This window comes from Gracilinanus agilis, chromosome 5 (assembly GCF_016433145.1).
Source record: "Gracilinanus agilis isolate LMUSP501 chromosome 5, AgileGrace, whole genome shotgun sequence".
Classification (NCBI taxonomy): Eukaryota; Metazoa; Chordata; class Mammalia; order Didelphimorphia; family Didelphidae; genus Gracilinanus; species Gracilinanus agilis.
Window position 1 is genome coordinate 22,168,384 of NC_058134.1, and position 13,132 is coordinate 22,181,515.

Genomic DNA, 13,132 nt, shown 5'->3' on the forward strand with positions numbered 1-13,132 from the left:
TCAAAAGGTTTGCTTCCTCATGCCACATCATCAGAAAATCCATGATTGTCTGGGTTTAAAATTAGAGGACCTGAATTCAAATCCCTGCTGATCTGTTTTTTACATATTCATCATGAAGATCTAATTTATTTAACAGATATTTCATGAGGGCTTTCTTACATGTAGGTTGGTTCCAGACTGAAACCTATATGAGCAGGGAGAGATTGACTGAGTGTATATTCAAAGAACAGGGAGAGATCTAGTTTGGCTGGATCATTGGGGTTTCAGGAAGGAGAAACAAAAGGAGATAAATGGCTTAAGGCCAAGCTATGATGTCTCTTACCTACCCAGCTCAAGTCAGTGTACTTTTCAGTAGATAATGAAGAACTGTACTGGAGAAGTGACCACTTTGAGTGGAAGACTTTCAAGAAGCCACATGGAGCAGTGGAAAGAGCATGAGATTTGGAGTTGGAGGCCTTTGGTTCATATCCTCACTCTGTTATCTACTGCCTGTGTCACCTTGGACAAGTCACTTAATGTCCTGTGGGCCTCAGTTTCCTCATCTGAAGAATATGTCTGAGGTGGCTTCCAACAGTAGATGGCTGATCCTTGATTCAGACTTCTGTTTTAGGAAGCTTAATCTAGCTACTAGTCTAGGATGGATTAAAGACAGAAGAAATTAGAAACAGGGAGGTTAGATGATTGTGTCATCACCAGACTAGTAAGATTTCTTGGGTATGAGAGGGATAAAAAGAGGACATCAGAAGTTTGAGCCTAGATGACTAGGGGAATATGGTACCAAGAAATGGGAAAGTCAGGAGAGAAAAATGATTTTGGTTTTGATTTCTTTGTTGTCAGGAGAGAAATGAGAAGAAAACAAGGACTGACATCAAGAAGAAAACAAAAATATGTCATCTCATCATAAAAACCAGGCTGTCGGTGCTAAAGTTCCAAATGAATTGAGGATGAAGAAAAAAAGTAAGGACAACACTTTTTAAAATCCGTTTGAGGGTAGGGGGGAAAGATCAAAGAAAACAGTCCAGATATTCTGGGTAAATTAAACAACTGGTTAAAAAGAAGGCAGGGCTTCCCACTCTTGGTTGGTTTTTCTCTTCTTTGATAAGAGGAATGATCTTTGGCCTGGCAAAGAGGACAAAGATGACTTCCAGGGAGTTGATAACCAAAAGGGATAAAAACAAGTATGAACATCTAGCTGCCTCTAAGTTTGCCACCTGCCTCAAGTGAAATATATATACCAGTGATGAGAACTAGATGTGATTGCTGAGCCAATGTCAATCCTTCAAGCAAAAGTTGCATGACCATTTGTTGGGTAAAGGATTCTTATTTCAGGGATAGAGTGGGACTATGTGAAATATTCAGATGGGAGGGAAGGCAGAAGGCTATTCTCTGGAAAGAACTTACTGTGGAATCCTAGGACCTGAATTTGAATTCCTACTGCTCTTACCGCCTTTGATCTTGGGCAAATTATTTGACTTCTTTGACTTCTCTGGGTCTCGGTTTCCTCATCTGTAAAAGAGGGAAGGAGGAGAGTGAAATTTGGTACCTCCTAAGGTCCCATCCAGCTCTGGATCTGATTCTTTTGATCCTACAGAGCCTGAGATTCTGTGGCCAATGTGTAGTTGGACAGAGAGCCCATAGACACTGATCTGCCCCAGAATTGGGCGGTATTTGTTAAATCGTTTAATGTTTTTAATGATTTCTCCCTGAAACAAAAATCTGTCTTTTTAAAACACAAAATTTATTTCAGTGACAATGTGATAATCACAGAATGTCATAGACTCAAGGATCAAAGTTGCAGGTTATCCAAAGATCAATGGAGAAACCCAAACCATGGGTATGACTAGTCTGTAACTTATTGCCAACCAACAATTGCACAGAAGTCACATAAAAGATTTCAAAAGAAATACATGGTTAGAAAATGAGGTGGACCTGCCTTTGTTTTGTCTATCATAAAACTAGGTAGTGAGAGCAAGGAATAACTTAGGTTACATTGATACCCAAATAATGTGAAGAGACCTAGAAGAAGGCTTTGTATGATGAGCTAACTTCCTGTAAAGCAGGAGCTCTTTCCCTCAGCTACCTAACTTGTTTGTTTGTTTTTAAAATATTTTGATAAGTGTAATTTGACATAATTGATTTCCTTCATTACTTTATATATTTTTACTTTATTCATTTAAAAGATAAGAATGAATACATAGACTTCCCCAGATTTCCAAAGGATAGCAGGGGAAATGTTTTTCTTAACTCTTTAACGTTCCATCTTGGGATCAATACTGTGTATTAGTTCCAAGGCATAAGAGTGGTAAAGGCTAGGCAATGGAGATTAAGTGACTTGCCCAGGGTCACACAACTAGGAAGTGTCTGAGGACTTACGAGAGGATCTAGATTAGGTAGCCTAAAGAAGGGCTGATCCATATTGATCATTGAAGATTAGATCAGAGATTGAAATGTTACCAAACTGTTCTAACATTCTCTCCTTTAAATATTGCTGTTAATAATGCGCAGATTTTTTAAATGTGGAAATTTTCCTTTTAAAATATACTTGGAATTATTAATTTTCCAAGCTTAAGGGAATAAATTGCTTTGACAATTATCTTTGAGTGACTTTTAGAATAAGTACCAGTAGAATATTTTTAATTTAGTGGTTTAAAAAAATGTTTTGGTGAATTTTTAATTATTCTTGCCAAATAGTGTGGAAATCATGTACTTGATAACCATCATTTAACTTAAGCATTTTTGGAAATGGGGCAGAGGAGAGAAAGGAAGAGTTTATGGATGCATTATAAAAAAAATTAGGTAGAAAGATAAATAGATGACTTAGATGGAAGGGTATTGCTGTACTTTCTGACAGATTTAATTTGAAATACTGAAATGGATTTATCCTTTCATTAGAACTGTCTGGCAAGTGGAGAATGATTGAAGAGCAGAGACAGAATGGAATAGATCATCAGCAAATTCATAATTCAAGCCCAAATTTAGTGCCCTGGTATTGGATGGGTATTTCTTGTCGGAAGGACACTAGAATGGGGTGGGGAGAGCAGATGACCAAGTCTTTGCTCTGTCACTCATTGGGCTCATTACCAAAATTCTGGACTTGTTGGATCAGTTTCAGCCTGAAAGATTCCCAATAACAGTATAATACTCTTTATGGCTTGAATTGCTTGTATTCAAAGGTCCCATCTCCCTAGTATCTCTCAGGTCCCAGGCCCCCACTAACAGAAGCCATTGAGACATTAACATGCAGACTTAATCAAAAATTTGTAAAATATAGAAGGGCCTAATCGCCAAATTTAGTTTAACCAGGCAAAGAAACAGCTATAGTTTGCCTTCTGGTCAGCACCTGTGGAAGACAGTAGTTAAGAATTCCATTGACTTTTTTTCCCCTTTCTCTCCTATAGAAGAGTCACACACATAAGAATCTTCAGTCCTGCTTTGTCACTAATGTTTCCCAGGAGCTGGCTGCCCTCCCCTTTTCAGATGCCTTATTCAAGGGTGACTTATATGGATTTAAGGTTAACAAAACACTTTTCTCTTAATCTGTGTGTAGTAGGAAGATCTTACTTTAAGCCAAGGTCATGAGAACTGGCTCTTTTTTGGGGCGATTTATTTTTTTCATTGATTAAGAAAATTTTTCCATGGTTACATTATTCATGTTCTTTTCCCTTCCCTCTTCCCCCTGACTCCCATAGCCAATGCGCGATTCCACTGGGTTTTGCATGTGTAATGGATCAAGACCTATTTCCATATTATTGATATTTGCACTAGGGTGATCATTCTGAGTCTACATCCTTTTGGGGGGATTTCTGGAAGTTTCCATTTCTCCCTGTCTCTTCAGGGGAGAAATCTGGCTGTGTAGTATTTTTCCATCAAACCCCTCAAAAGTATGATGCATCCCTAGGATGCAGAGAGGGATAAGGGATAGTTAATTATTAGATGTTCTGCTTGATGTTGCTCACTTTAGAGAAAGACAGGCTGAAGAGACAGTTTGGGGATGAAAAAATCAAAGCCATGTATAATCCTAAAAAAGCTATACATAATCGTAAGAAAAAATGCTCTAAATCATTACTGATTAGAAAAGGCACATCAAAACAATTCAGAGATCATCTCACCTCTAGCAAATAGGCTAAAATGATAAAAGGGCAAAACAGCAAATGTTTGAGGGGATGTGGAAAAATGGGGATGCTAATACACTGTTGGTGGAACTGTGAACTGATCCAACCATTTTGGAGAGCAATCTGGAAATATGCCCAAAGAGCTATAAAACTATATACACACACACACACACCCTTGGACCCAGCAATACCACTGTTGAGTCTATATCCCAAGGTGACCAGGGAAAAAGGAAAAGAACCAATATGTTCTAAGATATTTATAGCAACTCTCTTCCTGGTGTCAAAGAACTAGAAATTGAGATGCCCATCAACTGGGGAATATCTGAACAAGTTGTGATCTAAGGTTGTAATGGAATAATACCGCATCATAAGATATGATGAGCAAGTTAATTTCAAAACAAAACAAAAAATGGAAAGACTTATAAAAAATTATAAAAAGTGAAACTAGTCAAATCAAGAGAATGTTATATACAGCTATAGAATTAATATTTGAAGAATAACTTGTAAGTGTCCACCTCTAGAGAAAACTAATATATAGAGAAACATGAAAGATATAGTTTTAATATACTTTTTTTTTTTTGGTTAAGACATGCCCCTCTCCCCTACCCCAGTAAGAGGAGAGGAGGGAGATAGCTGGAAATTTTGATGTAGCCAAGAAACAATTTTTTTAAAGTAAGCTGAAGTTAGGCTGAATAGGGGCTCTACTTGGGGCTAGTCAGAATAAATCATGGACTGCTGACTTCTGCTTCCCCTGCTTCTTTATATTCTTCAATCACATGTTCTCTTCTTCCCTTCCACCCCACACCCCCAAAACAGCTGCCCACTCTTTGCTTTGTGTGCTAAAATAGGTTCCAACTGGACACCTACAACAACAGCTGCCCTCACTGGGATCTTCACTCCCTTTGCTCTGCTATCTCCTGGCAGCTGCCACCAATGCCATCTTTTAGCCCAATCTTTTAGTCCTTGGAGTCACCCAATGACTCTTCATACCCTATTCCCTACTACTGCAGCCATCTTAAATATTTCATCCCTGTCATTATGTAAAAATCTTTTCCTTTATTCCTTAGTTTTTTCTTTCATAATATGCCTATAATTTCTGGAGGAGAAGAAGGGGAGGCTGCTCAGCTGTCCTCAGGGCAATAATCTTGCACACAAGTGAAAGCATTCTGGCGTGTAAGTTGGCTTAAGGTTTAGGTCTCTACCTGAGATAGCAGTTAAACTTTACGGGAGGTAGCCTCCACATAAAAGGAGATGATGAAGATATAGTGTGTGAAGGAGTTGGAGGAGAAGCCTTCACCCTCTAAATATCCTCCCCCTCCACCAGAAAGGGGAGAGATAGGTATAGGGAAGCAGGTATACCCCCAAAGAAATCCAAATGAGAACTTGGTACACCCAGAAAAACAACCCCACTTTTCCCTTCATCCCAAGCTGACTCTTTCCCAAGGCTTGGCTTATCTTCTATAGTCTGGCTTCTTAAGAAATATGCTTCAATTAATTTGTCTCTTTTCATTTACTTTCTGTCTCTTCAATCAGCTTTGCGTTTATTGGCATTGATGTTGGAGGATCTGGGTTCAAATTTCAGCTCTGTCCATTTCTGTCTCTGTGACCTTGGGCCAGTCACTTAACCTCTGTGGCTTCAATTTCCTCATCTTTGAAATGAGGGGGACTAGACAGAAAAATGACCTCTAAGGTCCCTTTTGATCTCCGTACTACACCTGCCTTTCCCACTCTGATATTCTGAAGGGATACTTGACAATGAGGATGGCAAAGTAACTGAAAAAAAATCGTGCTTTCCCAGCAGAAAGGACTATTCTACCACATTCCCACTTGCCTCTCACTTGGATGTGTATCTTACTTTGTCTGACACATTTCCCCAACATCTCTCTACAATGCAAGCACTGATTACCCAGCAAGGATTAGTAATCACCAGTTCCCTTTATGGAAGGGGAGGAGATAAAGTAATAACAGATGAGCGTACAAGGGCAAAGCTATACTATTGGTTGACCATCCCGTTGCCAATGCAGGACTTCTGGCCATCGCAGCCACACCACCTCTCTGGGGGAAGGAAGGGGAGAGATGAAGCTCAGAAAAACTGTTCAGTTAGAGGAGGTGTGAGGGAGCATCTTTTTCCAATGTGGAGGCAAAAGAAGGGAATGCCTTTGAGGGAATTGGCTAACCCACAAATCACTGGCCTCTTCAGCCATACAAAGGAGCAACTCATCACAGCCCCTTGGAAGGGGAAAAGGAAGGCAGAACGCCAGGACATTCTATATCTCCCTACATTGTGCTAAGATAAAGATACTACCAGAATGGCTTTCTCCTCTGCCCGGTGCCCTTCTCCCAAAATCCTCCATGAAACAGTCCCATATTTGCCCATTTTCCCATATCAATGCTGGTGGATTTTGGGTAGTAGCTGTTTGGCAACTTTAGGCTACACATGATTATTATGATGACATGCCACCCTAGCAGAAAGATTTACAGAGCACTTTCTTCTCTGTAATTTGTGTATAAAGAAGTTCAAATATTGTTTTTCAGAGAATGATAGTAAAGGGAATCTGAACACTGTAATATTTCCTAAAATGATCAAGGTACAGATTCTGTGGGAATTTCCTAGAACTTTGTTTCTGCTGCTAGTTGCCATTTTAAACCTATATGATTCAATTCAAGCATTTTATTAAGCCTATACAACTGCATTTAAGCAGGCAGGTGATTCAGGTGGACCAAGCACCAGGTCTAGAGTTAGGAAGACCTGAGTTAAAATCTTTCCTCAAATATTAGTTTTGTGACCTTGGGCAAGTCACTTAAATAATGTTAGCCTCAGTTTCCTCAACTGTCAAATGAAGATAATACTAGCACTTTACCTGCCAGGGCTGTGGTGAGGATCAAATGAGAGGATAACTGTAAAGCACTTAGCATAGGACCTGGCACATTGTTGTGGCTGTTTAGTCATTTCAGTCATGTCTAATTCTTTGAGACCCTATTTGGGATTTTCTTGGCAAAGATACTGAAATAGTCTGCCATTTCTTTGTCCTGCTCATTTTATTTTATTTAGCTCAGTGCCTCGTATACAGTAGGTTCTATATAAAGTGCTTTTTCCCTAGTATGTGCAAGATATTGTGCTAGACACGGGGAAAGAAAGCTAAGGGGGGTGGGGAATGGGCAGAGTTCTGATCTCAAGTTGCTTATGTGATTATGGTAGGGGGTGGAAATGATATGTCCTATGATACAAGGTCCCAGGGAAGAATGGGGGCAGAGATCCTCATTAAAAAACCTTCTAGGTCTAAGGATACAGCATTCAATTTTCATGTACCACTTTTGTTTCTGTTGTTAAATAATAAGTGAACTTTAATTAGGGTATTTGCAATAAGGCCAATTTATAATCTGGCTACTTTAACCATTGAAATGGTCTGTGTTTTATTAATGTTTGCATCTAATTGAGTTTTTTGTAAGTCATAATTTGTATAAAGTTATTTGATAGTTTATTGGTTTGTTTTAAAAGATAGAATACTAATGGGGGGGGGGAGAATTCCCTGAGTTGTTGGTAGCTGAGGTGAGCCTGGAAGTTTTTTTGGTCCCTGAAAAGTTGGTGCCTTTTGACCCTTCTATGATTATTTTTGATTTACTAAAGTTGATTTCTTCCTGGATCCAATGTCATAACTGGTAGATACTCTGAGATTTGGGGCAGATTTAAACCGATCCATCATTTCCAAGTCTTTTAAGTGTTTTCTTGAATTTAGGAAGGAAGAAAGAGAAAAATGAGTTCAGTAGTTTTTGGTAGCTATGAGTCTGATGTCCCCTAGTGGAAAGAAAGCTAATCAGAGACTGTAGATATTTGAATTTGTATTCTTAAATGTTGCTATTAGGTTGCATGATTCTGAAGCAAAAAATGTTAAGTTTTGTTTTGTTTTTTCCCCTGTAGTCAAATCAGACATCTACCCATCTAAAGTTAGATCGGGGATCTAAACCTAGTGAAATTCTAGGAATTTACTTGGGAAGAAAGATGAGGATGAGTGAGTACAAAATACATTGCGGATTATTTTCAGAGTATATCTTGAGCTGGTAAAGATGTGTTTTTCTACTAATAATACCACATGGAATAGAGGATTCATGAAAACTTTTTTAATCATTCTCTCAGATACAATCCTATGAGAATTTCCTTCCCAGGGGAGGGGATAGAGATCCCAGATCTCAGTGGACCCTTCCTATGATTTTTTTTTAAAAGTGGGTGAAGGGTTAACTGGAAGAGCTCAAGCCTGGAGAAGCTGTGAGACTCTTGGGCAGCATTGGAACAATGACAGATTAGACCAGGATCATACCCCTAAAAAGGAATTTGCCCTAGCTGCCATTTTAAGCTATGGGTCTGCTAAGCTGAAATATTTAAATAAGGAATTCCCACACAAAATTCATACTGAGATAATTTTCTTGTTTAGAAAGTACACATTGTAGGTTTGGGTTTAGAGTGTGTGTGTAATATAATTTAAAGTTGTCTCATGTTATTTAAGATTATAGAACTAGTATCTATATGACACTGTTCCTCTGCAATCTGGCATCTTGAATGTGTCTTCTGAAATTTCCCAGTTTAGGCTTTTGCCAGAAGTACTTTGCAATAAAAGTAGTATCATCTCTGTCCATCCTGAAGTATTTGTGATATCACTGATGTATTTCCTCTTGTAAAGTGGATAGCAATTCATCCACACCTGTCCATATTATGTGACTCTTTCAACTATATCCTCCCATCAGTTTCAGGAGTAAGGAGAGAGTAGTGGGTTTCCATACACTTTCTTGATAAAGTGAAAATACCAATATATCACATTGGGTTATTATCAGTTCTCTCATTCTTGCTATGTGATAAACTCAGTTTTCCCCCCAATTGTGTATTTGACAATCACATGCTGCTTTTCCTATGAAACTTTTGCATTCATGGTATTACAGAGTGTGCATGAACACTATTTTCCACTACCATTTGGGTAATCATTAGTTTTTGAGAGATTGTGGATATAACCATATGACATCAATAGGAAAATTAGCGCTAAAAAAGGGATATCTTTGTTGATCATTAAAGGACAGATGCAATTCCCCCAAAGCAATCCAGTCAGCTTTACTAATCATATTTAATACTAAGCCCCTGGTCATGGTCCATTCATAATTTCTGTCCAGATATATTGACTATTGGATAAGTTCTATAGGTCATCATCTGATCAATTAAGCTTTTGGTAGTTTTAAATTGTCCCAGGTAAGTGGTTACGTGTATTGAGAAGTCCTGGATTCAAATCTGACCTCAGATACTTCCTAGCTTGACCCTGGACAAGTCACACCCCCCATTGCCTAATCCTTACCACTCTTCTGCCTTGGAACTAATTCACAGTATTGATTCTAAGACAGAAGATAGGGGTTTTAAAAAATTGCCACAAGATGTTAAAAACACCCTGCATAATAGTTGAGAGAATTCTTCCCTTGGTTTCTTCTATAAAGAAAGACCAAACTCTTTTAAAGTGCCACCAGATTTCATTTAAGAGTCTCTGAAATGTTTTGAAGATGGCTGCAATTGGTAGGGTCAACAGAAGCATCTAGTAGACCTTGCTATCTGAAGGGAGTCTCATAATTGGATTCTGTACTTACCCTGTCAGTGACAAACATTGTTGAGTAAACATTTCCTTGTTATCCTTCATTTCTTGTTATCAAGTTATTTAACCAATTAAAGAATGGTTAAATATGTTTCTGATAGTTTTGCAGAGGAGATATATTGTTGGAACCTATAAAGTGGCATTTACTCTACTGAATCAAAAATGTTTTAAATGTAGTCAAACACATGAAATGGGATCTTATGTTCTTGACATCTTTTAGTCAACTGTGAGAGAGAAAAGATATGGAATATTTTTGGCAAAAGCCTACCTATTTCTTTCTAATGCTAATTAAGAATGTCCTCTATGTGTGTAGGTTATTCTCATGAATGAATGGGATGAGAAAGCATAAAAGTTAGTAGTCATCTTTTTTCCCAATGAGGTCTTATTTTTTCCTTATCTTTTGTATCTTCCTTATTCCAGATATCTCAAATTGATCCCTTAGTGACCTCAAAATTGTCAAAATATAGACCTCCCCTCTGTAGACTTCACTTAATTCCACTACTATTCCCACATTGATTTTGTTTTTTTAGGACCAATTCCAACAAAAGCACATCCAGGATCATAATGTAGTGACTCTACTGTCCTTAATGATTAAAACAGATTTTGTTATAAAATTCTTTACAGATTTCTTACACTTTATTTGTTGTTCTGCCAGTTTTATCCCTATAATGTCTTAGAGATGACTTCACTTGATTCTCTTGACAATTTTTGTTTTCAGATTTGATTTTTCCTCTCACTGCCTCTTGCCATTTGCGAGGAAATACTGCTTTAAGTTTCTACCATCCTTTTCTAGAAGATTTTACAAATGAGTTTATATTCAAAACCAGTGTTGCCCTGGCAACCATATCATTTACCTGGCAAATAGGTCAAAGCATCATTTACTAAAGCAGTTTTTAGCCTCTATTTTGTCTCCTTATTATAGCAATTGATTTATCTACATGGGTTTAACTTCTATAGAAGATTGTTATAACCAGTTTTTCAGCATCAGTAATTTGTTTAAGAAAGTCAAAATAGATCTTCTTTATCACACGTACTATATTTCTTTATCATTTGGGGTCTTTGATATTATCATCCTCCAAATATATAGTCTGAATTATAGAGCTGGTTCAGAAGTTTTTTTTAAATATATTTGTAATTTTTATGTCTGTTAAAATGCAATTTTTGGTGATATTTGGTGCTCAGGACCTCCTGAAGAATCTATCACCAAGTGGCCAGCCAATAGCAATTTTTATTATTAAAAGAAATTTCTCAACAAATAGAGCCATGTAAATAATGAAATAGGATGCCTCAGGAGAGTTTTATCAGACTTAAATCTGAAAGGGACTTTTAAGGATATCTGGTCTAACCTCTTCATTTCAAAAATGAAGAAACTAAAGCCATATAATGGGTAATAATGGGGAAATCTATTAGTGTCAGATTTCAAACTACTGCATGAAGCAGTAATCATTAAAAGTTATTTTTGGGGCAGCTGGGTAGCTCAGTGGAGTGAGAGTCAGGCCTAGAGACAGGAGGTCCTGGGTTCAAACCCGGCCTCAGCCACTTCCCAGCTGTGTGACCCTGGGCAAGTCCCCATTGCCCACCCTTACCAATCTTCCACCTATGAGACAATACACCGAAGTACAAGGGTTTAAAAAAAGTTATTTTTATTCAAGATACATAAGGAACTGATTCAAATGTATAAACTAAGAGTTGATTGAAAGGTCAAAAGATAGAAACTGGCAGTTTTCAAAGGAAGAAATCCAAGCTATCAACAACTCCATAGGGAAAAAATGTTCCAAATCACTAAATCATATAAATGCAAATTAAAGCAACTTTGAACATCCATTTCATAGTCATTAGATTGGCAAGGATGGCAAAAAAAAAAAAAGGAAAATAACATGCTGGAGGGACAATGGAAAAACAGGCACCCTAATGTGGTTAGTGAAGCTGTGAATTAACATAGCCATCCTGGAAAGCAATTTGGAACTATACCCAAATAGTTATTAAACTGTGTATACCCTTTGACCAGGTGATAATACTACAAGGTGTATATCCCATGAGATCAAGAAAATAAAAAATCATGCATACATTCAGACAATATTTATAGGATCTTTTTTCAAAGTAGCTCCAAACTAGAAAATACAGAAGTGTTCATCTATTGAGGAATGATTAAACAAATTGTGATGTATGAACATAATAGAATATTATCACAGAAATGATGAAATGGATAGTTTCAGAGGAAGGCCTCTATAAACTGATGCAAAATGAAGGGAGCAGAACTAGAGAACAATTTATACAATGTCAAAACGTCATATAATCTGGCCTTAGACACTTCTAGCTGTGTGCCTCTGGGCAAGTCACTTAACCCCCTTTACCTACCTTTGCCACTCTTCTAACTTAGAACCAAAACATGATATTGATTCAAAGATAGAAGGTAAGGGTTTTAAAAAAATTATAAAAACAAACAGAAAAATTTTAGAACTCTAATCAATTGCAAGGAAAAACTACAAGTCCAAAGAACTAAAGATGAAATATGCCATCCACTAGATAGAGATGAGCCTTTTACCAGGATGCAGGAAAAAGCATACATTTTTGGACATGGCCAGTGCAGGAATTTTTGGTGGACTATGCATATTTGTTATGAGGGTTTTATTTTTCATTTTTTTAATTATTTAGTTTGAGAGAGTAGCAGTGGAAGACATAATAAAAATCTGTTTAAAAATAAATTTTTAAAAAGAACAAAAAAGCATATTGGAGTATCTTTCCATTCTCTCCTCCATTTGTGACTGGCAAAATCCAGGAATTGTGTACATTAAACATATTAAAGAATGTGAGCACTAATAGATTAATATTACAATAGCTTCTTTATTTTTCGTATTCAAGTCTTAGATGGCCTATGTAGGTCTAAATAGACATGAGCATTAAAGGATATCTTAAATATTTAGCCAACAATTCATTAAGTACCTACTCTTCAAAGCAGTGTTTGGGGATGGGGGGCGGTGGTTAGAAGAGAAGAGAAATGCAAATTATGGCAGGTCCTGCTTTGAGCAACTTCTTCTAGAAGATGTAATTAGGCATACACAGATCACAATTTATATTGCAATAAAATCTGAGGAGGGAAGAATTTCATTCATTTGGAGGATCAGGGAAGAGATTCGTTGACAAGATAGCATTTGAGCTGGATCTAAAAGGACGGTTTAAACCTTTCTAAGTAGGGAAGGACATTCCAGCCCTTAAAGATAGGGTGAGAAGCGAAAGGGGGTGGGGGCGGGGGCCGAGGAATGAGGATATTGAATTGTCCAGTTAAAGTCTGTAAGTGAGACTGCTGGAAAGGTGGACCAAGAGCACATACAGCATCTCACTGGTTGAAATCATTCAAGACAGGAAGACGGTGGCCCAGGGCCAAACTGGTTTTTG

General features: G+C 37.6%; 1 protein-coding gene across 1 annotated transcript in view; it reads left to right on the plus strand.

Moving 5' to 3' along the window:
- The first annotated feature begins 887 nt into the window (after positions 1-887).
- TOPAZ1 (testis and ovary specific TOPAZ 1) overlaps positions 888-13,132 on the plus strand; it is a 90,501-nt gene continuing 78,256 nt past the window's right edge. Inside the window, exon 1 of the mRNA XM_044678775.1 lies at positions 888-957. Coding sequence (XP_044534710.1) covers positions 888-957 — 70 coding nt within the window. The remainder of the gene's footprint in view (positions 958-13,132) is intronic.